This window comes from Dermochelys coriacea, chromosome 9, assembly GCF_009764565.3.
Source record: "Dermochelys coriacea isolate rDerCor1 chromosome 9, rDerCor1.pri.v4, whole genome shotgun sequence".
NCBI lineage: Eukaryota > Metazoa > Chordata > Testudines > Dermochelyidae > Dermochelys > Dermochelys coriacea.
Genome location: NC_050076.1, coordinates 100,866,920 through 100,893,664, shown reverse-complemented (window position 1 = coordinate 100,893,664; position 26,745 = coordinate 100,866,920). Strand labels below are relative to the sequence as shown.

Sequence of the window (26,745 nt, the reverse complement as noted above, 5' to 3'; positions counted from 1 at the left end):
CACACGTTTCAAACAACAAAAATAGTTAAAAGCTATGTGATGAGAAGAGCAGGTAATTCCATTACTTGGAGGAAAATAAAGACAGTGTGAGATTGTTTAAAGCCCTACACAGAAGTTAGCTGTGGCTAAATCCCCAGCATGATTATGAAATTCACAACCATATTTTTCGCCCTGTGGACAGGACATTCATTTTGCCCTTGGAGAGGATACTGTGTAGCAACTGTCTCTGTCTCTAACACCACAAAACCAAGATCCCCTTCACTCTCAGAAAGGATTCGCTCAGCGCAGGGAATGATTTAGCATCAAACAAATTCAGAAAAGACCAATGTGCCTCTACAGCACAAATGTTCTGGTTTTGGTTCTTTTTAAATAACCTCAGATGGGGAGAAGATAGTGGGAAATGTATTGAGAATAAATATAAGCTAGACTTAGAAACAGGGAAAACAAAGAAGGAAAACAATTCTTTCATTCATGAAACATACGCTTTTCTCCTACATTTACATCTCTCAGGTATGTAGGAACCTCAGCTAAAAGACGCTTTTGAAAAATTCCACTCACTCTAAGTGATTCTGGGTCTCCCAAGTCCTTGAACTCCTATGTCACTTTGAAAATCCCACCCTAAATACGCACAGGTCCAAACTGAAGTCCTAAAGACAATTCCACAGGAGGAGACGTCTGCCTAGGTTAATGGAAGTCTGAGGGATCTAGGCCTTTTTCTATACTGGTTGCTAGGGCATGAGATGTCACCTTCTTTTTGAAAGAGAAGATGGAAACCTGCCTTCATCAGGACAAAATAGAAGGGAGGGCTACACGTGTTTGAAGAAAAACAAGCCATATACTTCATTTTCTAATGCTGTATTATTAGTACACTCACATATTCTTTCTATTCCCTTAGATACGCAACTGAGTGGTAAAAGTAGCATTCTCCCCAAATAAACAGAATCATCACAAAGACCTACAGTCACTGTTCCCTCTAAGCTGTGCACGTATGCGCACGCACACATATCCTAAACCCTGCGCACATGGCAAAACACTGCGTGCACAAAAATTTGCACAGAAGCACAACAATTTGCATAGAAGAAATGTTTTGTGCACACGGCCTGTCAAAAATTAGAGGGAATATTGCCTACAGTGGCCTGTTCTTATACACTGAGGAGTAATGATCCATTTTTTCTGTACCTTTGGGATTTACTATTCTCTAGTTCCCGAGACTTGCTATAGAGGAAGGGGTTCAGTCAGACTTATCCTTATTTGTGGGGGCGAGGGGGCTGTGAAGCAACTTTTTTTGTCCTATCTCCTCCTAAGAACAGTTTCTCATACAATGATGCACAGGGACAGCCATAGGATTTCTAGGAGCCGATTGTTTTGGAAACCTTCTTAACTGGCATTAGTTAAAAAGCCAGTTGAGAGACACTGGAAGACTGGAACTAAAGCTAGCATACTGCTAGTTTAGCAGATCCTGCACCTCTTGCTTGTGCCATTAGACCCACTGACACTTATGGGGGTCACACACACAAGTATGGATTTGCAGGATTCAGCCTTGGATCTCTGATACTGCAGCCAGAGCTGTCAATCAAAGTTCAATTGTCTGATACAACATTCATGTCCCAAAAGGAGAACTACTTTGGCAAGGGAAAGAGGCCTGATTGGTATGCACACTCTCTGGTTACTCCTAGGAAGGGAGGCTGGAACATAGTTGGAATAGTGGCAAAGGAATCTACCCCATTTTACTTTAGGTGGATGGAGAGTTAATAATTAGGGGCTTCAGTCCCCAGAAGGAATTTTTACTTCTTGGTTCAGATTCTGCTCACAGAAGAGGCCCTATAAACTCTGGCTAATGATTAATGGGTTGTAGTTCTCCAGCCTGAAAGCAGAAGCTCAACAGTTCGCTCCTGAAACTCTCCATTTTGCAGAGATTTTCTCACAGAAAATTTGCAATTCAAAAATCTCTGAGAGCAGAGGTGTATGCTCTCCCTTCCTTTGGGTCACTGTTTTCAGTTTACCAAGGAGAACTACCACGGAACCATGGCCTGAATGGTCAATGGTGCATGATCAGAAGGCCCGTTTGGCTTGTTTCTTAATTTCCCCGTTCTTCCTGGAGTAGCCTGAGGGTCAGGAATAACCCTCAGCATTATCTGGCTTAATAGGGAATGCACAACCGACACGGACTACTCCTTCTGTCTCCCAATGAATAATGAACTATGCTCTGTACTAATACCCACAATAAGTGACAGACTCTTGAAATTACCAAAGTAGCTGAAATAATTGTGCACCACCAGAGAAACTCCCCTCTTCTGCAGAAATCCACAACTTACTCCTCAGATATTTCTCCCTCCCACCCCACCCCACACTGTTCCTCAGATATTCTTGTTAACTGCTGGAAATAGCCTACCTTGCTTGTCACCATGAAAGGTTTTCCTCCTTTCCCCCCCTGCTGCTGGTGATGGCTTATCTCAAGTGATCACTCTCCTTACAGTGTGTATGATAAACCCATTGTTTCATGTTCTCTGTGTGTGTGTATATCTATCTCCCCTCTGTTTTTTTCACCAAATGCATCCGATGAAGTGAGCTGTAGCTCACGAAAGCTTATGCTCTAATAAATTTGTTAGTCTCTAAGGTGCCACAAGTACTCCTTTTCTTTTTGCGAATACAGACTAACATGGCTGCTACTCTGAAACTCCTCAGATACTGAAATTCTGCTCTCGGGAATGGGGTTTCCTCCCCTATGGCCAGTTCGACCACCAGAAAATGCAGTCTGCCATTTTTCCAGGGGGGCTTCATGACAGAAAAATATGCCTCCAAGTCACTAAATAGCTTGAATGACCTTTAGCAAGAAGAAAAGAAATAATCCTCAGTAAAAGAAATCTATCTATCTAAGAGACTTGAAAAATAAAGCTGTAATGACTGTTAGATTGCTGGATCCCCCTGGCTCCCAGCTGGCACGCTCCCCGCCAAGTCTTCGAACATGAAAGGGGCGTGAGGCACCCGAGAATTCTCAGCCACAAGCCGAGATCTCCACTTGCACTTTAGAGTTAGAGTTACGGTGACCACTGGGAGGAGTCCATTTGCTTGGTTTCAGCCCCCAAAGGGTTTCGTTTTACTCGTTTCACATTTGTTTCATCTTAAATGTGAATGGAAAACTTGGGGTGGGGGCGTACAGACGGAGATTTTCTCAACATTTAATAGCTTTCCAGATGCCGGCTTGTGCTGGGCAGTTTTAGAGGAATTATTTTGTCGCTTGGACATTAGACTTGCTCAATATATTGCCAATCCCGCCTGTAAACTGATCGTTTCACGTTTGCCCTGATGCCCTGAATACAGCATCTGAAGATCCACAGAGATTTGAGTCTTCATAGCCTTTGCCATGATATATAATAAGTCAAGAGGCAATCATTTAACTGCACTAAAAACACTTGTAAGGGAAATTAGCTGCCTATTGAACTCACTGCATCATTAATATTATTTACTTGTATTGTTACAGCACCCAGATGACCCAATCATGATCAGGGCCCCATTGTGCTCAGCTAGGTCCCTGCCCTGAGTATCTTACAAATGACAAATGTACCAAGAAATCTTTCTATCAGGCCGATTCAGAACTGGAACAGGCTTCCAAGGGAGGTGGTGGAATCCCCATCGGGGGAGGTTTTCAAGAACAGGTTGGACAAACATTTGGTAGGGCTGGTCTAAGTTTACTTAGTCTGGCAGGGGGCTGGACAAAGATGACCTCTCGAGGTCTGTTCCAGCTCTACATTCCTCTCATTCTGTGATTCTAAGAGACATACTGTACTCTCTTTATAACTTATGTTCTGAGAGTGTTTCATGACATTTTATTATTTAGTGACACCACACTTGGTAGAACAGAGGGAAATTAGACAACTCTGCCATTTGAACCATCATGCAACAAAATCAGCATAGCTTCTGCCATAGGCAGTGACGATTTTTAAAGGCTTGTCTCTCCTCCAAGAAATGTATGTAGTAAAACAAGCCCCATCTAAGGAGCAACAGAACAGCGAAGGAAGAATAATCTAAGCGAGGCCACCATCCCATATAAGTATTTCCCACCCCATCCTCATTCTCACGAAAGACTGGACCATTTTTGCTCCAGTCCTGCCTTCATCCCCCTCAAATATTTATCTTTGAGAAGTGACCAAAGCATGGAAAATTTCATCCTGAAAGATGGAAACTTACGAAAACTGCAAGCAACTGAAAACAAGGTTAAATGCTTATGCAACCTCCAATCACAGCAACTGCTGTTGCTGCTGCTATGATTCATAGACTAAGGTCAGAAGGGACCACTAATCATCTAGTCTGACTTCCAGCATAACAGAATCTCACCCAATAATTTCTGCATCAAGCTGGTAAAGCTTGTCTGAGCTACAGCATATATTTTAGCAAGACATCCAGTCTTGACTGTACAGAATTCCAGAGACAGGGAATCCATCACCTCACTAGATTAAGTTGTTCTGGTGGTTAATTATTCCCACTTTTCAAAATATGTACCTTATTTCTATGTTTTATTACATGCAGAAGTGTGGTTAAAGTGATTTATATTACAAAAGAAAAGGCCTGTGGGGAACAGACAGTCATGCTGTCATGTTATACAAGAATGTTTAAATAGGAGATAAAGATATTCAGTTATAAGATCTCCATGCTCTCCCCCCCTGAAAAATTCAGAACATACACAGCTCGATCCCACTTTATAAAGTAGATTATAAGGAGCTGAAGTTATTTCTGGTTGGTCTTTTAGAGATCCTGGACATCAGAAGTTTGTTTTGTTTTCCTGCCTGAGAAAGATACAGAAAGTTTATGAACCCACTCCCTGACGTGTGTCACTTGGTGCCAGATCAATGCAATGCCGATGACCAGATTGTCATTCCAACCACGTCTAGTATCAGAGGGGCAGTTTAACAGAAAAATTCCAACAGCCACCATACATTTCATCCTCCATCTCAGGGACACTGCTGCTTCTTTCTACTTACATTTATTTATGGCAACTGTTACAAAGGTCAAAAACACAGCAGTACTTCACATTCGTTGGTCTCTCTTTTCAGACTTGAATGTCAAGGCTAACAGATTAGCAGCTCGACCCAAAATGGTTTTTCCAAAGACCCAAAAGGGTTTGAGTCAAGGACACAGACAGCCGTTCAAAACAAGAAAGCTGCTGCTCACTACTAGGTCTCGCTCCCAGAGCGCCACTGATGTGACACTACACAGGAAAAGCCTTTGGCGTGGCTGACTGGAAATGTTTGTTCCACAGATGTGACCTGGGATCTAGTTTTGTTATGGGAATTTAGGTTCTTTGCAGTAACCCACTTGCCTTGTCTGTGAATAGAACTGCTGTTAACCGGATGACTTTACGTTAGGCACAGGAAGATGCAAGGTTTGTCTTCTGTCAACCTTATTTTCATTTGAATTAGTTGACCTCTAGCAATTTCCATGAGGGAGCCTACAGGAATTCCTACATAATCAAAATAAGGGCAAGGACCCATGGCAAGAACACCAAACTTCGGCAAGGGAGAGCCTGCTTTTCAAATCTTACCCTACACAGACAGTACATATCTCTGGGCCAGGATTTTTTCATTTTGGGTTCTGGACCAATTATGTCAAATCTGAGGACACTGGAATTCCAACCAAGTTTGAATTACAAGAAACATTCAATTTTCCTTTTCAAATGGACTTTATTGATTTTACTTATTTAGGCCAAGGTATTTTAAAAAGGGCACCTAAAGTTAAGCATTACAAGGTCATAATTCAGGCAGGTAAGTGGCTGCAAGCTGCTGGCTGCTCAGCAAATTTTGAAAAATCAAGCCATTCAGTTGGGCCCTTAAGTATGTACTTAGGGGCTCATCTTTAGTTAGGCAGGTTTGAGAGACTTGGCCTTAGATTTTAGCACAGTTTCCCATAATTTACTGTACAGCAAATGTTTCTTCATCCATCACTGAAAGAGTTAAGGATGATCCGTCTCCTACAACAGTTCTTCCCCTGCTTTGTTATCAGTTCAAATTCACACAGTTAAGAAGGATGATTCTTCTTCTTAGACCCTTAATTATAAAACTTCAGCGGGCATAAAATAAGGATTCATGTTGAAGCACGTTCTCTTGTACTAAAGTTCGTACTTTGAAGATTCCAACTATATTAATTTTTTCCAAAGAGCACTGCAGCAGCTCACATCATAAAAACAGGCAGACACACCTAAGTGCACTCCTGACAATAGGTGTGACTGCACCGGGTTACATGATAAATTGCATATGCACGTATGTTTTCAGCTACAACAGTGTTTTACAAAGTCTCATCGGTCCCCTGAGGTGAAGCTGGTGCTATTCATCTGGTCCCCTTTTTAGGGGCTTATCTATGGACTGGATTCCATTTCGTGTCTGGTCCTGCATTTAATAAGTCTGCAAGTCTAGACACTTCGGTGGTGTGTTTATCACCCCCTCTGTGCAGCAGCAGGTAGAGAGAGAAGACAGTGGAAACCTCAAATGAGGTTATATGAGGGAAATGTTTAGCTGGAGCCCATTTGTGCAATTTCATTTCGACTTTCTGACAATTTTAACACCTCAACTTTTTTAAATCATCCACATTCTGGCGTATTTTGAAAGCAAGGTGCTCCTACCTCTTCAGTGTTTTAGAGGTACACACAGTAACTCCCTTGTATGTTTAATAAGTAAAGATATGTAAGTAAAATAAAAATTGTACCCATTCCAAGTTCTGAGCAGACATACAAGATATTCACAGAGTAGAAAGCTCTTATGTTACAAAACTGGTCCAGTAAATTAACTGGCATGGAAGCTTTTGAAAGAGCAGCAAATTCCACACCTTTGAGGCTATTTGGACCTCTTTTGTGGATCGTTTGATCGACAGAAGACAACAGAATGGCGACGTACCCAGGAATTCTATTGGTGAGCCTTGGTGAAGTGGGACTGGGACAGGTGTTAGCTGATTTCTTTGGTGTACAAGAGTTTTCTGGCTCTGGATGGTATTTCCTCCATTTGACACACTATACCTGAAGCGTTGTCTCTCTTGTTTCCTATGACTTTTATCTGCCCCTACGTAGATCAGTCTGAAGAGACAGTACACTGCATTTCAGGTGGACTATAATACAAATGACAACTCCCACACAGGAACACTTATTAATGAGAGCTGCCATTTCAGTTCTTCCCCTGCTTCCTTACTGACTCAAGTTCACATAGTTAAGATGGGTGATTATTCTTCTTAGATCCTTAATTCTCCTGAAGGTTAAAACATCAGTGGGCATAAAATAAGGACCCAATTCATTTCACTTGTGACTCACCTCATGCTTGAACCCAGGTCTCCATATGTAGGAGTACTGTATTTTGCACACTGCTCTGCTTAGCCCTGATGACTAAGTTCAATGAATACAAATCCTTTTAGCTCTCATCTCACTGGGCAAGTGTCAGCATTCATGTAGACCAATACTGAGAGACATGCATATTGTGATTATACATTTTGCAGACACACAGAAACAAAAATAACTGTGGTCTACATTTATAGCACACTGGATTTTCTAAAAATGAATCAGAAACAAAAGATATATCACTATGGGAAACTAACAGCCATAATCAGCAAATATTTCTATTACACTGGATTGCAAAACAAGCAACGTTCTAACCTCACCACCGCCAGTCATGAGTTATGATCTTCACAAGTCAACAGTGAAAGACACAGTGCAAGTAGACTGCATATAAAAGGAACACGGAGATTATTTTAAGTTTTTATCAGTGTGACAGCAAATTCCAAGCTCCAGTACTTACCATCAAACTTTTTATAACGGGAACTAAACGTTGTCTGTAAATGATTGCTAAGTTCTACTACAGCATTTCTGAAGTCATGTTTACTCTGCTGACTGTACTTCTCTTCCATTTCTTGAGAACAACATGTGTAACCTTGTGGACATACTTTCAAATGGTCACCTGAAAAATTAAGAGTAAATAATTTAAAGTTACATAAAGAATACTTAAAAGAGACAAGGAAGTTACTATGTAACAAGCTATAACGCATGCACACGCATACACACCAAGCCTAAATTCCTTATTCTGGCAATACCACTTAAAACTAATGGGATTTTGAATCAATTAAGCATGCAGGATCAAGTCCTTACCCATGAAAACACACTTTGGAGAAACTCAGCAGTACCTATGTGAAGACCCTGATTTTGTCCGTTGCCGAGTATGCTACAAAGCCTGTTCTCAGTTTTTATTTATTCAGCACATATATTGAGTTAGTCAGCAGAAATTAATTTTAGACAGTAATTTACACCAAAATGGCCTCTCCACATAGACAGACACATACACACACACACCCCGCATAAAAATTGATTTCTTCAATTGCTACTTTCAGTTCATTCCATTAAAAAAGGCATGGATGCAGCACTAACCACCAAGGTCTTTTTTGTATATTGGAACCCCATGAAGAGATTTAGCTCTCAGAATTAAGACTGCCCAGGGTTTTAAAATACAGAGTAGTTTGATTACATGCTTTGGCCAGCCCATTAAGTTTCCCACCCCTCTTGATTTTACACAGTTTGCTAGTAGGTAAGGTCATGACAACCCCATGACGGAAGTCATAGCTAGAAGTCTTCTCAGTCTTCAGAGCCATATACAGCAACCTGTATCTCCCTTAACCTCATTCTAAAATTTAAATAGCTTTTTTCTTGTTTCATTTTGTTTGTTCAGAACTAATTCAATAATAGAAGGCAATTGATACCTCCCTTCTCTCCAGCAACATAGTTTCTGAAGCCTATTGCAACCTTTGATATTCACCCCTGTGACCGGCTCATGTGTTTTTCCAGTAATTTAAATAGCCAGCTCACACTTTTTTCAATTATTACAGGCACAAGATACTTAAAATATTATTGCTTGCAGTAGGGAAGCAGTTTAAAAGGTCTTCAGAACTTCAGGGACAGAATAAAATGGCCAGATGTTTTCCCATGTGATCAGAAGTTGAGTGCTTCAAATGTCAACTAACTGCCAAATGTTGTTCTCAGTTAATTTCAGCCAAGTGACTCCAGATTCTCAAGTTTATCTGAAAACAGAATTTGGCCCTGTAAAATTAGCGGTTAAAGATGACATCCTGACACTTTGTAAGATTTCATACAATTTTAGTGGTTTTAGTAAATTGCTTCTTTTCTGTAGCTTCACGGACCAAGATACCAGCTTCATATTGTGCTTTATCACTCCATCTTACACCAAGGTAAAGTGGGCTGCCATAACGTCATGTACCATGTAACATGATGTGGTTGAAGCAACCTGGGATGTGGAATCCAGGAATACTGAAGTGTGGCAATCTCTATAAAAGGTGGTAGAGGTGATCAGATCAATCCATCGTCACAGGAAATTCATTAAGTCACCTTCTCTCTTCATTTCAGAGTTCTGACTGCACACTGAAGAGCAGTGCTGTAACTCTCCTGTCTGGGTGCTGCAGGCATGAACTAAAGGAATTTTAGTTCGCATTAACGTAGTTTGCAGCACTTTGGTGGACATATTCACACCCCACTAGTCCGAACGTCAGGGCATCGTAGAGACAGCTTTAGGGTCAGTCTCCCGTGATTTTTGGCTTAAGGCATCAGATGGAAAAGAAAAGACAACACCTTTCTAGCATCAGACTGCAAGTGGGAACACGGCACAGGCTGACAGCAACCTTAAGTCAAGGATCATTAGAGAGGTTCATAAAGTTATGTTAATAACGGCTGCCATGTTTGCATGATTGTCTGACTACATGGCCTCTAAAATGGGCCTTGGATTAAGCACTGCGTTTTTCTGTGGTCATAACCATTTACGGTGGGAAAAACGGCTCATCTGTTAAAGCATTAAAAAATGTTAAAAAATAAATTACGTACGCTCAACGCAGAATGGAGCTGGCACATCCTTGGCTGACACAAACTCTCCTTCATTTTATGTTCCTTTTGCCAGCGTCTGACAATGTTTATATGTAATTTATCTAACTGTGGGCAATTTGGGTCATCTTTCCTGCCTGCCTAAGTGTGTTAATATCTCCCTTTCAGACAGTTTTAAAATGCCTTTTTAAATAAATATCATCATTAGGAATCTCTTTTCCTAAATCTATTTTTCTTTTGCACTGCAAAAACAAACTGTTTGTTTGTTTTCTTTGGCATTACAGGAGTCCTTGGCCAACAGATAATTCTGCAGCAAATGATCTATTGAACAACACTGCCTACCAAGCTTGAATTATGGAAAGCCTGGGGTCTTGTTAGTACAGGAAGCTATGTTGCTAAGAGTCAGTTTTCAGGAAACAAACTTCACCAGCCTTATTCAGGAATCTTTCCTCTACTTGTTTCAATATACAACTTTCACTGATTTGACAGGGCCAAAGGTACCCTCCAGGGTAAATATTATTTTCCAAAAATGGTGGTTAGACATATGCAGGATTTTTAGACTCCAGCCCTGCTCTTCCCCCCATTCCCCTTCATAATTTAGGAATATACTTAATTTCCAAACAAGGTATAATTTGCTGAAGCATTTCACAATTAGACCTGTCTTGAAAAGTGCTGGTAGAGCTATATAAATAAATATCAGTTTGAGCATTGCACTGTATTGAGGTGTTAAACTCCGGCTATCCATACAATATATTATCATGAACAACATTTAACACGTTAAAACAGCAATAGAGTTATGGAACAGAACAAACAATACTAAAAGATGTGATTGGGAACTTCTAAATATCTGTCTTATTAACACACAAAGAACAAAGTAATGCTAGGGGTTGTTTGTTTTGCAACAGATGCTGCTGTTCTGGCATTTAGAGCAAGTTAAAAAACGAAAACCAATTTTTGTGAGAAGTTCTGCAATTTAACTGGGTCATTTCAAAGTGTTCAAAATTCCATTATTCATTTATTTTTATTTTTTATTATTTAAAAACAATTCAGAAGCAGTATTGAAAAAGTCTATCAACATTTTCCTTAGTGAATTATGGTAAACAAAACATTTCAATACATTTCCAAGATATTTTTAATTGGGGGGGAGGGGAAGGAGCACCAATTTTTTCATTTAAAAAATTTCATTTAAAAAAAAGCCATTTTACAAATAAACTGGCAAATGCTGATCAGTTCTAATATTCATTCAATGAAGCAGTTTGGGATCCATTTATGAAATTACAAGTATTATAATGCTACTTTTTAAAAAGTCCTTTTCCATTTTATCTTATTCTATTTTGCATTTCAGAATATTTTAATCAGAAATACTATTCTCTTCAGCACGAGGTGTAATACGAAACTACTTTTCTGTGATCACTTTCGTCACAGACTTGCAAATTTAAATAATAACTTCTTTGTTATGGTTCATAGAGATTTGATTTATTACTTGGTTCATCATTTCCAAATCACGCTCCCTACCTAAACTCAGACAGTCAAAAATGACGGACCAGCAATCTAATTATGGAAGATATTTCTCAGCCATGTCAGCACTATGCAATCTTGGCTTATGACCAGATATCAGGTCTGTCTGGAGCCTGGGAGAGCCCAAAATTAAGTGTTAATGCAGGGGAGGATACAGCCTCTTACCCATGGTATAGAAAAATACTCTGAGATTGGGTGCTGTTTTTCCAAATATTAGTATTCTGTCAAAGGGGAAGTGAGAATCATTAAAGATTTTGAGCCACTATTGTAATGTTGAAAGTCTATGTTTAGCATCTCCATGGTCCAAATTCAAGTACATTTTCACGTTCTTGCTTTCTGCTGCCCTAACAAGAGCATCCAGATCTAAAGCATTGGGGAGCAATTTCATTCTGACGAACTTTGAGTAAATCAGCCATTAAAGCAGAGGGCATGCCTTACTTCTGGAAACAAAGGGTTACAAATACAGTTTCTGTTAGGCATTCACCTGTGATGTATGTTGACACAAATTAATTTCTGGGATAAGAAACCAAGGGGGGTGGAGACAAAGTGCACGTATACAAACCATGGGAACACTACATGGTTTTCCTGGGAGTCCATAAAATTTCTAGTTATACTTCTCACACCAATCAGCACTAAAAAGCCACATTTATAGCTACTAAACTACTCTTTTGTAGATCAGACACTGAAAACAATGTATTGGTAAACAAAAGGTGTCACGTGGAACTGTATTAAAATTGTTGTTGCATGCAATGTAATTAAAATACAAAGCTTGGGAAAGCTATAGGCAGAGGTAATACATAATGTGGACTAGTCAGAGCTGTGTACAGGAGATTTAAGTAATCACTTGTGATGTGGGAAAGTAAAACAGTTACTTCTTGAAAGCAAAATTAAAGAACCATGCCAGCTTTGTGATGCATTTATAGCTAGAAAAAATGGACAAATATATGTACATTGTCTGTTTAGACCCAAATTAATAAAGATGAGTAGTGATTTAATACACTATGGCTGAAGCACATTCTGCAGTAATCCTTTCTAAGTTAACACTCAGCAAAAAAGACCTAGGTAAGAGAACACTTCATGCTGCATGCAGTTTTAAGTTAAACCTCTTTCGTTTTTTATTATTATTATTACTTTATTTTTACTATCCTATAATACTTTCCCTGCAGTGGCTTCCATTCAAGTTAAACATACCAAGCAATACAACAAAATGCATTACAATAACCACTTTGGTTAGCTGTATTGCAAAATCAATTTAAGAAAAGTTACAACATGTTTGCAGTATAACTACTGTCATGTGGACTTTTTATATACATATTTTCCATATAGAATTGCTTGCATCTCACATATCTATCAATATGATGGACTGGAATGGCTAACGAAGCCTTTCTTGGGGGCTAATTAGCAATGTATCTCTTCAAAACGTGTATTTTTATATTACTCAAGTTAAAGTCAAGTGGCAGAGTTTAGAACATTGCCTATTCTTACACCCAAGAGAAAGTTCAGAAAATGAAAGTCAAATAAACTTAGGTTTTAAACAATTACAAAAGTGCTGCATTTAGGTAATACTATAATGGTGCCACAAACTACACAGATTTTTGCAGTGTGTTGGAAACTTGTTCCTTCAATTTAACTTGCTACTGAAAGGCAAAAAAGGGCCCAGTTATCCTAAAAACAGCTCCCTTCTCCAAAATCTGGATTGACATGCTAGCCTGCCATCCAAACTATCCTGCTTTTTATTTCCAGTCTGGCTTTTGTTTCTGATCAGTGGGAAGGTTGCTTTGGCACACTCAACTGAGACCGTGCTTTTCAGCAAAAGAAGCTATAAAGCTGCCAAGGCAATTTAAGTTTTCAGGGTCTGGTTAATTAGGCTCTTCAACTGGACACAATTCCCATTTGAAACAGCTGTTCCAAAGTAACAGGTTAGTTGAGTACTCAGGAGACAATATTGTTCCAGGACCGGGCAAGTACAGCCAGTATTTCAGACCCATAATATTGTCCCTCTCTCTCCTCTAACACAGTGGTTTTCAAACGTCTTAGGCTGCAAACCCCTTTCCAAATAATGTAGTCTACCGCTTACTCCCAATTAGCAGTGGCGACACATGAGGGTCACGCAGGGTCACCATCCCTCCCCAGAACTCTGCCAGGGTTTATCTCAGAGGTTCCCACACGATGGGGTGCAATAAGGTTATTGGGGGACAAGATGACCTGATGGGGCTCCTCTGTATGGCAGGAAAAGCGGACAGGGCTCTGTGCAGGTGGTCTCGGCTGCCAGGATCAGGCTCCCTGCCCGCCTTGCTTCCCAACTGCTGCAGCTACAGTAGCCACCAACCAACAGTTATGCTCCCCTGTGGGGGATATTGGCAGAAACTGCGAGCGGGGAAGGGAAGGCTACACTCCAGGAGGACTGACCCTGGCCCTTCAGCACAGCTCCAGGGCACACAGGCCTGTCCACTTGCCCTGCCAGACAGAGCCTGTGCAGGGAAAGCAGCCAGGGCCACGCTCAAGGGCTAGAATCAGAAGAGGGCCCCGTCTAGCAGGACACAAGTACTCACAGGTGCATCTTTCCACTCCAGTCCTGCCCCTGGCCCTTCAGCACCCACTCAGGGCCGGCCTTAGGGAAAATGGCACCCTTGGCAAACTTGTATTCTCCCCCCCCCAGCCCCCAGCTCCCGCTGCTTCCACGGGTTCCTTCCATCGCCCCCGGGGCCCACCACCTCCCCAGGCACCCCCGCCATCACCTCCGGGGCCTGTTGCCTCCCCCCAGTGCTTACGTTGTAATGAAAAAGAGGTACCAGGCCACCCTTACTTCTGTGCTGCTCCCAGCCAGCAGCCGCTGCTCTCCAGCCACCCCAGAACACTAATTTAAGCACTGCCTCCCCTCAACCCCCGCCACTGTCCCAAGCTCCCTTCCGTGTCCTCCCGGCCCAGGCCCACCCTGTTCCTTACCTCTTGACCACGGCGCCCTGGGCAGTCACCCACATGGTCCACCCATAAGGTCAGCCCCGCATCCTCTTGTCCTGCCTGACAGAGCCTGCATTAGCATGGATCTTTCCACTCCCCTGCCAACCCTAGCCTATATGTCATTAAAGGATTTTTCCCCCATGCTCCCTTGGAGAGAGTTGAGGTACCCCATGGGTACCCGTACCCCAGTTTGAAAACCACTGCTCTATACGTAGCAGCTTGTTAAGAGTTTTATCACTTCCTCTAAAATCAACCATCAAAAGAATCCAGGACTGTCATGCTGGACTCTAATCCAATTTCACACTAAACTTGTGTTCTAATTATCACCAAATATTAGGCTTTCACTCATCATAGATAACTGACATATTACAAATCTGAAGAGAGCAAAACACATTAGAAAAGCAATATCCTTCTCTCTCTCTCTCTCTCTCTCTCTCTCTAAACCTAGGGAACAACAGGAATGAGAGGAATCAAAAAAACCTGGGATCCTATAATGCTTGCTCTGACACTGATCAGCTGTGAGACTTTGGACACTCACTAAAGCCAGACATTTTAGTGTCCTTTGAATTTTATCAATGCCAATTTTGGGGGACCGATCTTGAAGGGTTTTGAGTCTTTGAAGTGCCAAGCATCTTCCCTTGTCCTGAGTGGCCACATTTCGGATTGACCCCAAAGCTTCCAGTACAAGCTGTTCCATCTGCAGTTAAAGGACACCTTTACCAAGCCACTGATTTCTATCCATTGAATGATTAATGTACATTTCTTGAACACAGATACACCATTCTCCTTTCTTTATAAAAAAAATATTTAGCTTTTAATAGTACATATAAATTCAAACACAAAGGTGCCAAAAGATACACCTCAGCAGATACCTATGCTGCTCATCCTTAGCTTTTCTGCTCTGTGAGGGACCAAGTCAGCAAATTATTTATGCATGTGCAGAACCTTAAGCTATTGACTTTAATGGGACTAATTTCCATGATTAAAATTAGGCCTCTGTTTAAAAACCTTGCTGCATCAGGGCTCAGATCTCTCCTCTCCTGATGACTGCGCTCTTGTTCAGTTATTTGCACATGCCAACTGGCTTAGTAAGTACATACAAACAGTCTGTTTGCAAAACTAAAACAGACCCGTTATTAGATCAGTTTTGAAAAAGATGACAGGTTTCAGAGTAGCAGCCACGTTAGTCTGTATCCGTAAAAGGAAAAGGAGTACTTGTGGCACCTTAGAGACTAACAAATTTATTTGAGCATAAGCTTTTGTGAACTACATCCGATGAAGTGAGCTGTAGCTCACGAAAGCTTATGCTCAAATAAATTTGTTAGTCTCTAAGGTGCCACAAGTACTCCTTTTCTTTTTGCGAAAAAGAGATGCAATCCCTGCTTCTCTCAGGAACTCAGCAGAAGCAATTCCCAAGCAGTCCACACATGCTGAGATCTAATTACGTTTGCATGATATGCTAATAAGCTCACTGACAGAAGGGCCCCCACAAGCTTAACAGGGCAATCAGATTGTCCCCTCTTTGGGAGACAAATTAGCGAGCTAACAAAGAAACACACTGCTCTGATTATCTTCCTAGCCCCTTCTTGTTCTTCCTCTCTGTGAGCATCCCCTTTGTTCCCTCCCCCACCCCTCCACTCTTTCTCTGAGCTGAATTCCATGCTGTCCTTTAAAAGAAGAGTCACCCTTTTGTGTCATCAAATTCTTCTTCGGCCATCCCTTGCGGAGGTGCACTGCTAACAGCATTGCTGGTATTTCAGTTCAACACCAACATGCTTTCTTCCCTCTCTTCAGATCACTTTGTGGCCACTTGCGAATGGCCAAAGACAACTTGCATGTAAGTGGCAGCCACTGCTATTTCTTCCCTAACTGATCTCTTTCACTGCATCATTATTACGGAGACACTACACAAGCACATTCAACTGAGAGCTATGCTGAACACACAGCGAATGGGTCTACATTGCACAACATGATTCACCTATCTCAGAGCCACATCCTCTGCTGCTATGAATCAGCTCCAATGATTCACATGAGTTCACACCAGCTGATGATCTAGGGTTATATGATTTTACTGTGGGCTCCCTAACTCTTCTCTTCCCCATTTCCTAGCTAATTGGTAGTTTTTAAGACCGAATACATCCCGTGCAATTTGTTCAGGGAGTTTATCATTAGGGTTGTTCATCAAATCATTGGTTTACTGGGACTTTCCACCCCTCTTCTTTGTTTAAAAAACAACAACAAAAAAGTGCAGCCCATAGTCTCCCATTCAATTAGCATCGTTCTGTGTATTTGTTTGTTTGCTTTATTAATGTGTAAGCTACTGATTTGTACCATTTTTCATTTCAGTTATTAATCAAAATACTTTTCATGTCTTTTCGCCGATTACCCAGACAGCACATGACAATTCCCCAGACATATTAAAGCCAGTAATATTGAAATGACTTTCTACAGACATGCCAAGCAGTTAAAACATACCCTTTGATGCCAAAACCAAAGGCCTTTCACCCTTGCTTAACAATTGTGAACTATTTTCAGTCATGCTTTACTACAACTGTTAATGCAGCTGCTAATTTACCTTGCAGTCCTGGAGAACTGCAGTGTATACAATGCTCCAATGACGTATCTCCCTTCAACACAACAAGCAATCCTAATTATTTCCATATAGTGTGTACCTACAGCTACTAAAAATACTCTACACAACCAAGGTCTGTCTGGCTTTTATTTTTCCATTTTGCTTTGTTGACAGCTTTGGGTCCAGGAATTTACTGCCAGGAGGGTTAGAGTACAAGAGAGATTTATATCCATGAGTATGTTAAGCCAAATGCACATTAGGAACCTAAATTCTGTTCTGGAAAGAGCAATGTAAGATGAAGAGAAAATCCTTCCTGTCCACTCACTGAAGGCCAAATTCCCATTGCAAAGTTAATTTTACAGCCCCTTAGCCCTGCCAATGCACGTGCATGTGTGTAACTGTACCAATGCCAGCAGTGCCCACTAAAGTCAATGCTAATCACTTGTGCAGGGTGAAGTTATGTCTACAGATCAAGCCCTCAGTCAGAGACAAACCAGCAGGGAATTTACCCTAATCTGCAGCCCAGCTCTCCAGTTCACAAACAACCAAGGGAACTTTGGCCCCTGTATCACCTCAACTTTCATTAGCATCAACAATTAATACTGGACTGGCTTCTTCTCCTGCCACCTGCATTCTCTGTTACAAATGTTCCAAAGCAGGAACTATTCTAAATCTCACTGTAACTAAAGTTCTCAGTCTCACTTCGAGACTTACGGTGAAAGCTGCCCCAGGCAACGCTCACAAGGCACTATGCACAGTTTAAAGCCCCAGCTAAGCTAGGAATGTAAATTGGCGGCTAGCTAATGTAACACTGACTTTTAAAAAAAGGCTCCAGAGGGAATCCTGGCATTTACAGGCCAACAAACCTAACTTCAGTGCCAGGCAAATTGGTTGAAACTATAGTAAAGAACAGAATTATCCGACACATAGAAGAACATGATTTTGTTGGGGGAGAATAAACACGTCTATTGTAAAGGGAACTCATGCCTCACCAAATCTACTGCAATTCTTTGAGGGGGTCAACAAGCATATGGAAAAGATGATCCAGGGGATACAGTGCACTTGTAGTTTCAGAAAGCCTTTGACAAAGTCCCTTACAACAGTAGGCAATCACAGGAGAAGAGGGAAGTTCCTCTCATGGATCAGTAACTGGTTAAAAGACAGGAAACAAAAGGGTAGGAATAAATGGTCAGTTTTCAGAATGGAGAGAGATAAAGAGTGGGGTACCCCAAAAGATTGGTACTGGGATCAGTGCTGTTCAACATATTCATAAATGATCTGGAGAAAGGGGTAAGTAGTGAGGTGGCAAAATGTGCAGATGAAACAAAATTACTCAAGATCGTTAAGTCCAAAGCTGACTGAAAAGAGTTACAAAACAGATTTCTCAAAACTGGGTGGCTGGGCAACAAAATTGCATCCAATGAAGTGAGCTGTAGCTCATGAAAGCTTATGCTCAAATAAATTTGTTCATCTCTAAGGTGCCACAAGTCCTCCTTTTCTTTTTTGAAAATGGCAAATGAAATTCAACGCTGATAAATGCAAAGTAATGCACACTGGAAAACATCCTAATTTGGATGAGGTCCGAATTAGCTGTTACCATTCAAGAAAGAGATCTTGGAGCCAATGTGGATAGTTTTCTGAAAACATCTGCTCAATGTGCAGCACAGTCAAAAAAGGGAACAATGTCCGGAACCTTTAGGAAAGGGACAGAAAATATCCTAATGCCACTATATCAATCCACGGTACACTCACACATTGAATACTGCATGCAGCTCTGATCACCTCATCGCAAAAATTATATATTAAAATTGGGAAAAGTACAGAGAAGGGCAACAAAAATTATCAGGGTAGGGACCGGTTCCATATGAGGAGAGATTAAAAAAGACCAGGACTGTTCAGATTAGAAAAGAGACAGCTAAGGGGGGGGATATGACAGAGGTCCATATAATCATGAATGTTGTGTAGAAAGCAGACAAGAAAGTGTTACTTACCCCCTTCACATACCACAAGAACCAGGGGTCACCCAATGAAAAGAACAAGCAGTAGGTTTTAAACTAACATAAAGAAATACTTCTTTACACAACACATAGTAACCTATGTTGCCAGGGGATGGCCAAAAGCATAAGTGTGTGCACAACAGAATTAGATAAGTTCGGGTGAGCCTAGGTCCATCAATGGCTATTAGCTCAAATGGTCAGGGATGCAACCCCATGCTGTGCGTGTCCCTAAACCTCCGACTGCCTGATGCTGAAACTGGAGACTGAGGCTGGATCATTCAATAACCTGCCGTGCTCTGCTCATTCCGTGGCATCTGGCAATGGCCACCATCAAAAGCTAAATGAACCATCAGTAAAAAGAAAAGGAGGACTTGTGAGCTCACGAAAGCTTATGCTCAAATAAATTTGTTAGTCTCTAAGGTGCCACAAGTCCTCCTTTTCTTTTTGCGAATACAGACTAACACGGCTGCTACTCTGAAACATGAACCATCAGTTTGACCCAGTATGGCCATTCTTATGTCCTAAACTTACACTCATTAACAGTATTAATGCCTGTGTTTGGGGGAAACTCAAATTAAAGACATTACATCTATCCTCCCTGCACTTTCAGCTAGAAACAACAATCTCCTCTACCTTCCTTCACTTCCAGGGCATGAGGGTGGGTGTTATCCTGCTGCCCATCACTGAAGTCTCTGAGACCTTCCAGGTAAAATAGCAATAGCAAAGGGTCTAGTGGATTTCATGCAGTCTCTGGCCATCCTCACGTTTTGGGGTAAAACTTCCAGGGGGTATTTTGTTTGTTACAGGTTTTGTTAATTTATTTTTCTTTATCTAAGATGTCATGCAAGTATTCCACCAAACACCAAAAAGCAACAGGCAGAGACCAAGGGTCCCATCGACTTCAGTGGGGCCAGGATTTCACCGCAAGCAAGGAAAGATTTTGGAAAGTTCCAACTGTGAAGCCAGGAAACAGAGAATCAAAATGCTTTTGCAATCAGAGATTAGAGTAAGTGCCTTTTTTTGTTTGTTCTTACAAATCCAAACTATTGATCGTTCACTACCAGACTGACCATTATATTCCACTGCACCCTCCCCCTTGAGATGATCTTTTCAGTAAAATTGCTGCTGAATGAAATTTACCACTGACTTAGGGAGCCTTCCACAGAAGAGGTACAACCAGAAATAAGACATATAATGTTGAGGTTAATTTGGGTTCCATTCCCGACACAACCAAATTAGCGTTGGGTAGGAAAAACACACGTTTAGGTTAACACATTACTTATGACTGAGAAAAGTGGGGAAAAAATACTGAAAGCCGATACTTAAAGATCTGTTTAAGCAAAGCTAAAGGAGAGTTCAAGTAAAAAACTGTCACTGCAATCCAACACATTTCACCAAAGCCCTTGGACTGAGAAAATTACAAGCTAGTACTACCCTGGCTTTGCAGAACTCACCATCCATCATGGTCAAAATGAATTAGCTTCCCATTTCCCTGTGAGAATAGCTATGACTGGCTATTTGGTTTGACAGTTTGAAATCAAAGACCCAATATGCCATGCACTTTATTCTTCAACTCAGTAAGAACTTGCATCTCAAAAGATTGCTACAGAGTATTAGTAAAAACAGAAACCTATTTTCAAAAGCCATATCTGATTTCAGATTCAAGTTTATATATTTCTCTCTCATCTCCTGCATTGTATTTTTATATTTATTGTTCTGCTCCTCATATGAAACTATAAATGAAAATTTAAGAAGGGACAAAGAGCTCTCGTTAGCTTTTGCAAGTTTTTAAATGATCTTGCACAGTTAAAAGTTACATTCCTGGGAAATATACTGTCAGTTTTGTATTTTCTCAGTACAACAATCATTTCCTTTGCTAAAGGGGCAAAATACTGTAAGATATTACACCCTTGATAAATGTTACAATAAGGTGCCCTTTCATTTCAAGACAGATGATATTGACTCAGTTAGTGGAACACCAAATGTAAACCAGAGACGAGAGTAAAGTAGTTCATTCCTGATAACATCAAAAGAGATAAAGAGGACACAAAGACCTGAACATACAAATAGAACAACAGAAGAGTGAATTCTAGGTGATTAGAACTTCTGAACATTCTCCATCTGTTATGGTAGCTGCGATACTAAAACAACGTTCCGCATTGTGTAACTAAAAGTGTCTTCCTTATCCCAGTTATGGCGAGATCAGAATATTGTTAACAGCCACTGAAACCTACAAAGTAAAATCTGCACGGTCAAGTGAAAACACACAGATTGAAGGTTCTATCCCTATCACTGCTGAATTTGAAAGACCTCAAAGAGCTTTCACAATGTACCTATGAATACAAATCTAACCTGGGATGTGTTACGGAATGGATAATTCACATAAAAAACTACATTGGATGGAGACAGACAGAGCTCACAACAAAAGTTACATACCCAGGATTATTTTGGGAGGCAGGAGTGTTTCTGTTCTTCTCCCACTTGCTGGCAGAAGTTTAGCGTGAAAATCGAAGACAAACTGTTGGTCAGTAAATCTGGCAACATATGAAAAAATGTCTCCAAAATGCCCAAGAGCATATATAATGGCCTGCCCAATTATGGAGTTATTACAGACCACTATTCCAGAAGAGCTGTTCCTGAGTAACTCCAGATATGGAAAACCAACAAGGAGTCCTTGTGGCACCTTACAGACTAAGGGCATGGCTATACTAGAAACTTCGAAGCGCTGCCGTGGGAGTTCTCCCGGGGCAGCGCTTTGAAGTGTGAGTGTGGTCGCACAAGCGCTGCAGCGCTCCTGGTAATCCACCTCCATAAGGGGATTAGCTCCAAGTGCTGGGAGCACAGCACCCAGCGCTCTGAGCCTGTCCACACTAGCGCTTTAAAGCGCTCAGACTTGCTGAGCTCAGGGGGGTGATTTTTCATACCCCATGAGCCAGCAAGTTAGAGCGCTATAAAATGTAAGTGTAGACAAGTCCAAAGACACTTATTTGGGCGTAAGCTTTCGTGGGCTAAGCTTAGGCCCAAATAAATGTGTTCATCTCTAAGGTGCCACAAGTACTCCTCGCTGTTTTTGCTGATACAGACTAACACAGCTACCCCTCTGAAACCTGTTTCCATCTATGGACACACTTATTCCAGAATAAGTGTGACTTGTTCCTGTTTGGCTTAACCTGCTTTGAAAGTGGAGTAAGCTAAACAGAAACAAGGGGCTCATTCCATAATAAGAGAGAGTGTCCACAACAAGGAGTTATTCAGGAATAGCTATCACACTTTAATTTGATCTGAATTAATTTTCAAAGTGTAGACAAGCTCTAAATCAGATAAAGATAGCAAATAGCTGTAAAGGGTCTATCAGTGACCTGGCATTAGGGTTTGAAAAAGATAGTGTTTGCCCCGAAGTATTTTAAAGGGAGCCCAAGATAGCATGCAAGTAGCAGAGTCAGTAGATGTTGATGGGGAGAGAGAACACAGACAGTTAAGAAATTAGAGCTGGTCCAAAAATTCCTCATTTTTCCAAAATCCCCCACAAAATAATGAAACCAAAACCTGAATTACAAATGTTCTTTTTGTCAAAAAAAAAAACAAACAGAAAAATTGAACTACAAATGAAAGCTTGGCATGAACATTTTCATTTTGATCAAAAACCCATTTTTCAATTAAAAAAAGTGTTGACCAACTATTTCCCAGGAACGCTATTTCAGTCTCCTTATTTTTGTCATCTTTAGACTCATCTACAATGAACATACCTGTAATTTTCTGAGATAAGGTGACAGGTCAGAAAAAACACACCACACAAATGTGGGCAGAAAAAACAGGAAATAGCTTGTCCATATTTTTTTTTTTTTTTTTTTAACATGGCTGATTCTGAAGTACCTGGGTCCTTGCTGTTGGTTTGTTTTTAGATTGTGTGGCCAGTAACCAAGATCTTTATTTCATACTGAAAATAAGAATAATTGATGTCAATTGATGTAGAGGGTGTATCTACTGTAGCTAGGAGTGTACTTTCCAGTGCAAATAGACCCGTGGTTCTCAAACTATTTACTATTGTGGGCCGCATACGCAGCTCTCTATGAATTACGTGGGCCGCATCCACACAATATTTATACTGCCTGTATGGTCCTGAGCCCGTCACATGGGCCACAGCTGTGTGCTGACTGGGCCACAAGTGGCCCACGGGCTGTGGGTTGAGAACCACTGGAGTAGACTGATACACACTAGCTCGAGCAGAACTAGTGTGCTAAAAATGGCAGTGTAGCTGCAACCAGCCAGGCTAGCCACTTGCATATGTAACCCAGTGGTTTGGAAGGATTGTACCTTTGTGGCTAGCCCGAGCCTCTGCCTGTGCCACCACAGCCATATGCTATTTTTAGCACTATTTCTAGCGGAGCTAGTGCCTGTGCATCTACCTGAACTGGGAAGCATCATCCCAGCGGCTGTGTAAACACACCCTCCATTCATCTGACCTACTCCTCTCTTTCCTCAAGCAGTTCAGCTCTTGACCTAATGCACCCTAATGCCTTGACATTCCAGGAAGAGGACAACGATGACCATAAAGAAGGTAAAGGAGCAAAGGAAGAAGGCAGGACTGAACAGAGGAACAAATAAGCAGGGCCAAGCCTGCAAGGATAAGAGGGACAGAAAACACTGTGGTGGAACCTGGAAGAAATACGGAGTAGAAGTGGGCAGAGGAGATCCAAGCAGAGGAACACAATCATAGAATCCTGTGTTTCATTCCTAAAAAACAACACCCTAGCTGTGGTGCACCCTACAGAGACCCACATGAGCTCAGGCTGAAGGGTCAACATAGATTTCAATATTCACATGTTGGTCAGTTTAGGAAAACATGCTTGGTTCCCCAAATAATTTTTGGTGCATAGCTACCTGTTTTTCTATTACAAGGCTGAGTTTCTTCTGAAACACTTCTCCCATTCAACACACACAGAGTCCACTGAATTCACTGGCCTGTGTCAGAAGAGACTAACAGCTATTGACTAAACTAAACCTAAACACTCCTGCAGTGAAAGAGAACGTCAAAGATTCACGGCCATTGCCAAAATCAGATTCCAACCTACCACAGTCTCGGAGATCTGCTTCATACTGACAGAATCCATAGATTTCATACAAATGTTTGCATGGATACAAGTTTGCTTTTGCAGTCACTGCTTTTATAAAGGCACTCTTTCTGGTGAATATTTTTCTAGTTGAAATCTACACAGCTCCACTAATTTCAAGCACTCAGAATGAAGTAGCCAGTAAATGTCAGTAAAAGGACTGAAGAATTGAAAAATACATACAAATCAAGTGTCACCATATGCTACTCTGCCTACTTTCTGGATGCACAGCATGGAAGTCAAGTTAAGCTGGAGTTTTTCTGTTTGTAAAAAGCAAAGCTGGCACAAGCTATTTCACTTAATAAAGCAAACGTTTCTTTGTGTTAAACCCACAAAAATATGATGGCGTTTAAATTGGGAGTGATGACCCAAACGAGAACAAAAAAAACCCCAAAGATGTTTAGAATTCCTTAAATAGGAAACAAAGCACACAAAATTTAGCCACAATTTCCTGTTTTAAACTTATAATAATAATAATAATAATAATAAAAAAGATAATCTGGATCTTATACAAGAACCAAATCTAATCTTTAAACTGGAATGCAAAAGAAATGAAAAAGGTTAATTAACTTTCACAGAGATTAATTCTCCATTTCATAAACCACATATAGACAGCAAGCATGGAGCATGCTGCAAAACTAAGGAAATTTATTGACTGAAAAAAAAAAAATACATGCAAAGAGCAATACTAAAACTTATAAGTACACAGGAATCAGGACATTTAAAATGTGAATATTAATTTACCCATGCTGAACCTACATTTTTATTAGACTTAAAATGGACTTGTAAATACGGACACATACAGGCGGTGAAAGGCATGCCAGTTAGCATTACTGAGAATCTTTACTTTTTGCTTGACTTCAGGTGTTTACATTTCCATATTAGATTAAAACAAGATTTTTGCATTTAATATCTGTGTGGGATTTTTTATTATTTATTTGGGGGGAGGTGGGGGAGAGAAGTTCCCAGAGAGAAGGTAGATTGCCTGTGCTTAACATTAACTTGGTCCCAAGGAACAAGCTCCCAGGCATTCCTTCCCTGACAGTTTTCATTTTGGAATGGAGACCATGCAAACCGAGGAGACAGCATGACACTTGCCACTATATGGAAGCACTTTACAAATCCTAAGCATCCAAGAGTTTTCTGTCAATAGTTGCCTGGGCTGAGCCTTTCCATCTCTGAACAGATTTGTAAGCCCAGCTCCATGGACAGCAGATAATCACAATTAGCAGCATGTTCCTACATAACCATCTTTAGGTCTAGAAGGCACAGAGTGTAGATCTTTGTTGATTTCTCCTGATCTAGCAGCTGTGGCTCATATCCTGCCATCCTCAGCAGGCACACAGATCAACTCTCAGCACATTCAGAAGTGAGCGTTCAATACATCTTCCCCTAAGGCAGGCAAAACATACTTTCCACTCTGTCCATTGTTCTGCACCTCATCGGCAGTTAATTCAGGAAACATTTAGGCTTGAGAACAGTGCACCTTTCTGAAGTATGCTGCTTCTCCCCGACACGCCGTTCCACATAACTCTGAGTGCACCACACAACGTCTGGGATCCAACTGCACTTCATCACCAAGATCAATGCATTCCTAGAGCGTGTAGGGTTTTGTTTTTTTAAAACAAAGTGCCAGCCTGACAAACTGGAGAGATGAAATACTTCTGATCAGCACAAACTGTTCATTTTATTTAGGTTTGTTTAATAAGGAAAAGAAGCTCTGCCATATTTAAGAGCACATACATATAATGCAAACCCCAGAGCTTCATCTTAAACAAAAATCCAGCGATAATCTAAACAATCCAATCATCCCGTCAGACTAATACCCTTCTCTACCTCGAACCCTGCCTCTCCAAGCTCCCACCCACTCTCCAAGGACTCCAGATAAACAAGACAGATCTTGTAGCACATGACGGGACACAGAGAAGGTGACAAGATTTGGGCTACTTTGGTGAAATCTAGAGGCCAGGAAAGAATTGATTCACTATTCCCATAAATAGCCACGGGTTAGTCAGCAACACCTTCTAATCTCCAGGACTGAAGACAGCAGGCAGATCTCATCACTGAATCACGTACATTGCTAGAGGCTCACTGAACAAAGTAACAAGGGGAGTTTCTACAACATAACCAGGGCTGCAACCAGACTGATAAGGGTCAAGGAGAACTCAGGCAGCTAGAAATTATCTAACCACAACCATGGCAACACCCTCCCCCCTCCAAAAAATAAAACACAAGAGATTAGAAACCAACTATTAATTGGCCAGGTTGTCAATTTAAAGAGGTGATTTTTTGAGCAAAGGGTGCACACAAATCTCTATCAGGCCCATAGCATCTAACCCTCTCCAGCAGACACAATGACCATCTCCACCTATAACAGACCTGCATCTCCACATTGGACTCCACCAACCAGAAGGAACATGAACCTCAACATATTGGTTGTCATCCCAAGATTCCCTAGCACCACAGGCCGAAACTTGAGTATAGAAGACACTGCCTTTGTCCCATTAGGATATTGCTCCACTTCCATAACTGCAGATAACTTAGCTCCAGCTACTGGTATGTGCTGACCTTTAACTGGACACAATCATATAGCGTTCTTTTTGAGCCCTGATTTGGAAAAAGATCAATTTCCACTCTGCCTTCAGACAGTCATTCACAAAATTCTGAGCTGCCTCCCATCCCATTTTTGAAAGGCATCTTGCCTCTTTGCACTAAAGAAATGCAATGAAAATC

The 26,745-nt window shown here is 41.1% G+C and overlaps 1 protein-coding gene across 1 annotated transcript in view; it reads right to left on the bottom strand.

Annotated features, from left to right (window-relative positions):
- Positions 1-26,745, bottom strand: part of GPC4 (glypican 4) — a 111,829-nt gene that overhangs the window by 45,383 nt on the left and 39,701 nt on the right. Inside the window, exon 2 of the mRNA XM_038417495.2 lies at positions 7,773-7,931. Coding sequence (XP_038273423.2) covers positions 7,773-7,931 — 159 coding nt within the window. The remainder of the gene's footprint in view (positions 1-7,772; positions 7,932-26,745) is intronic.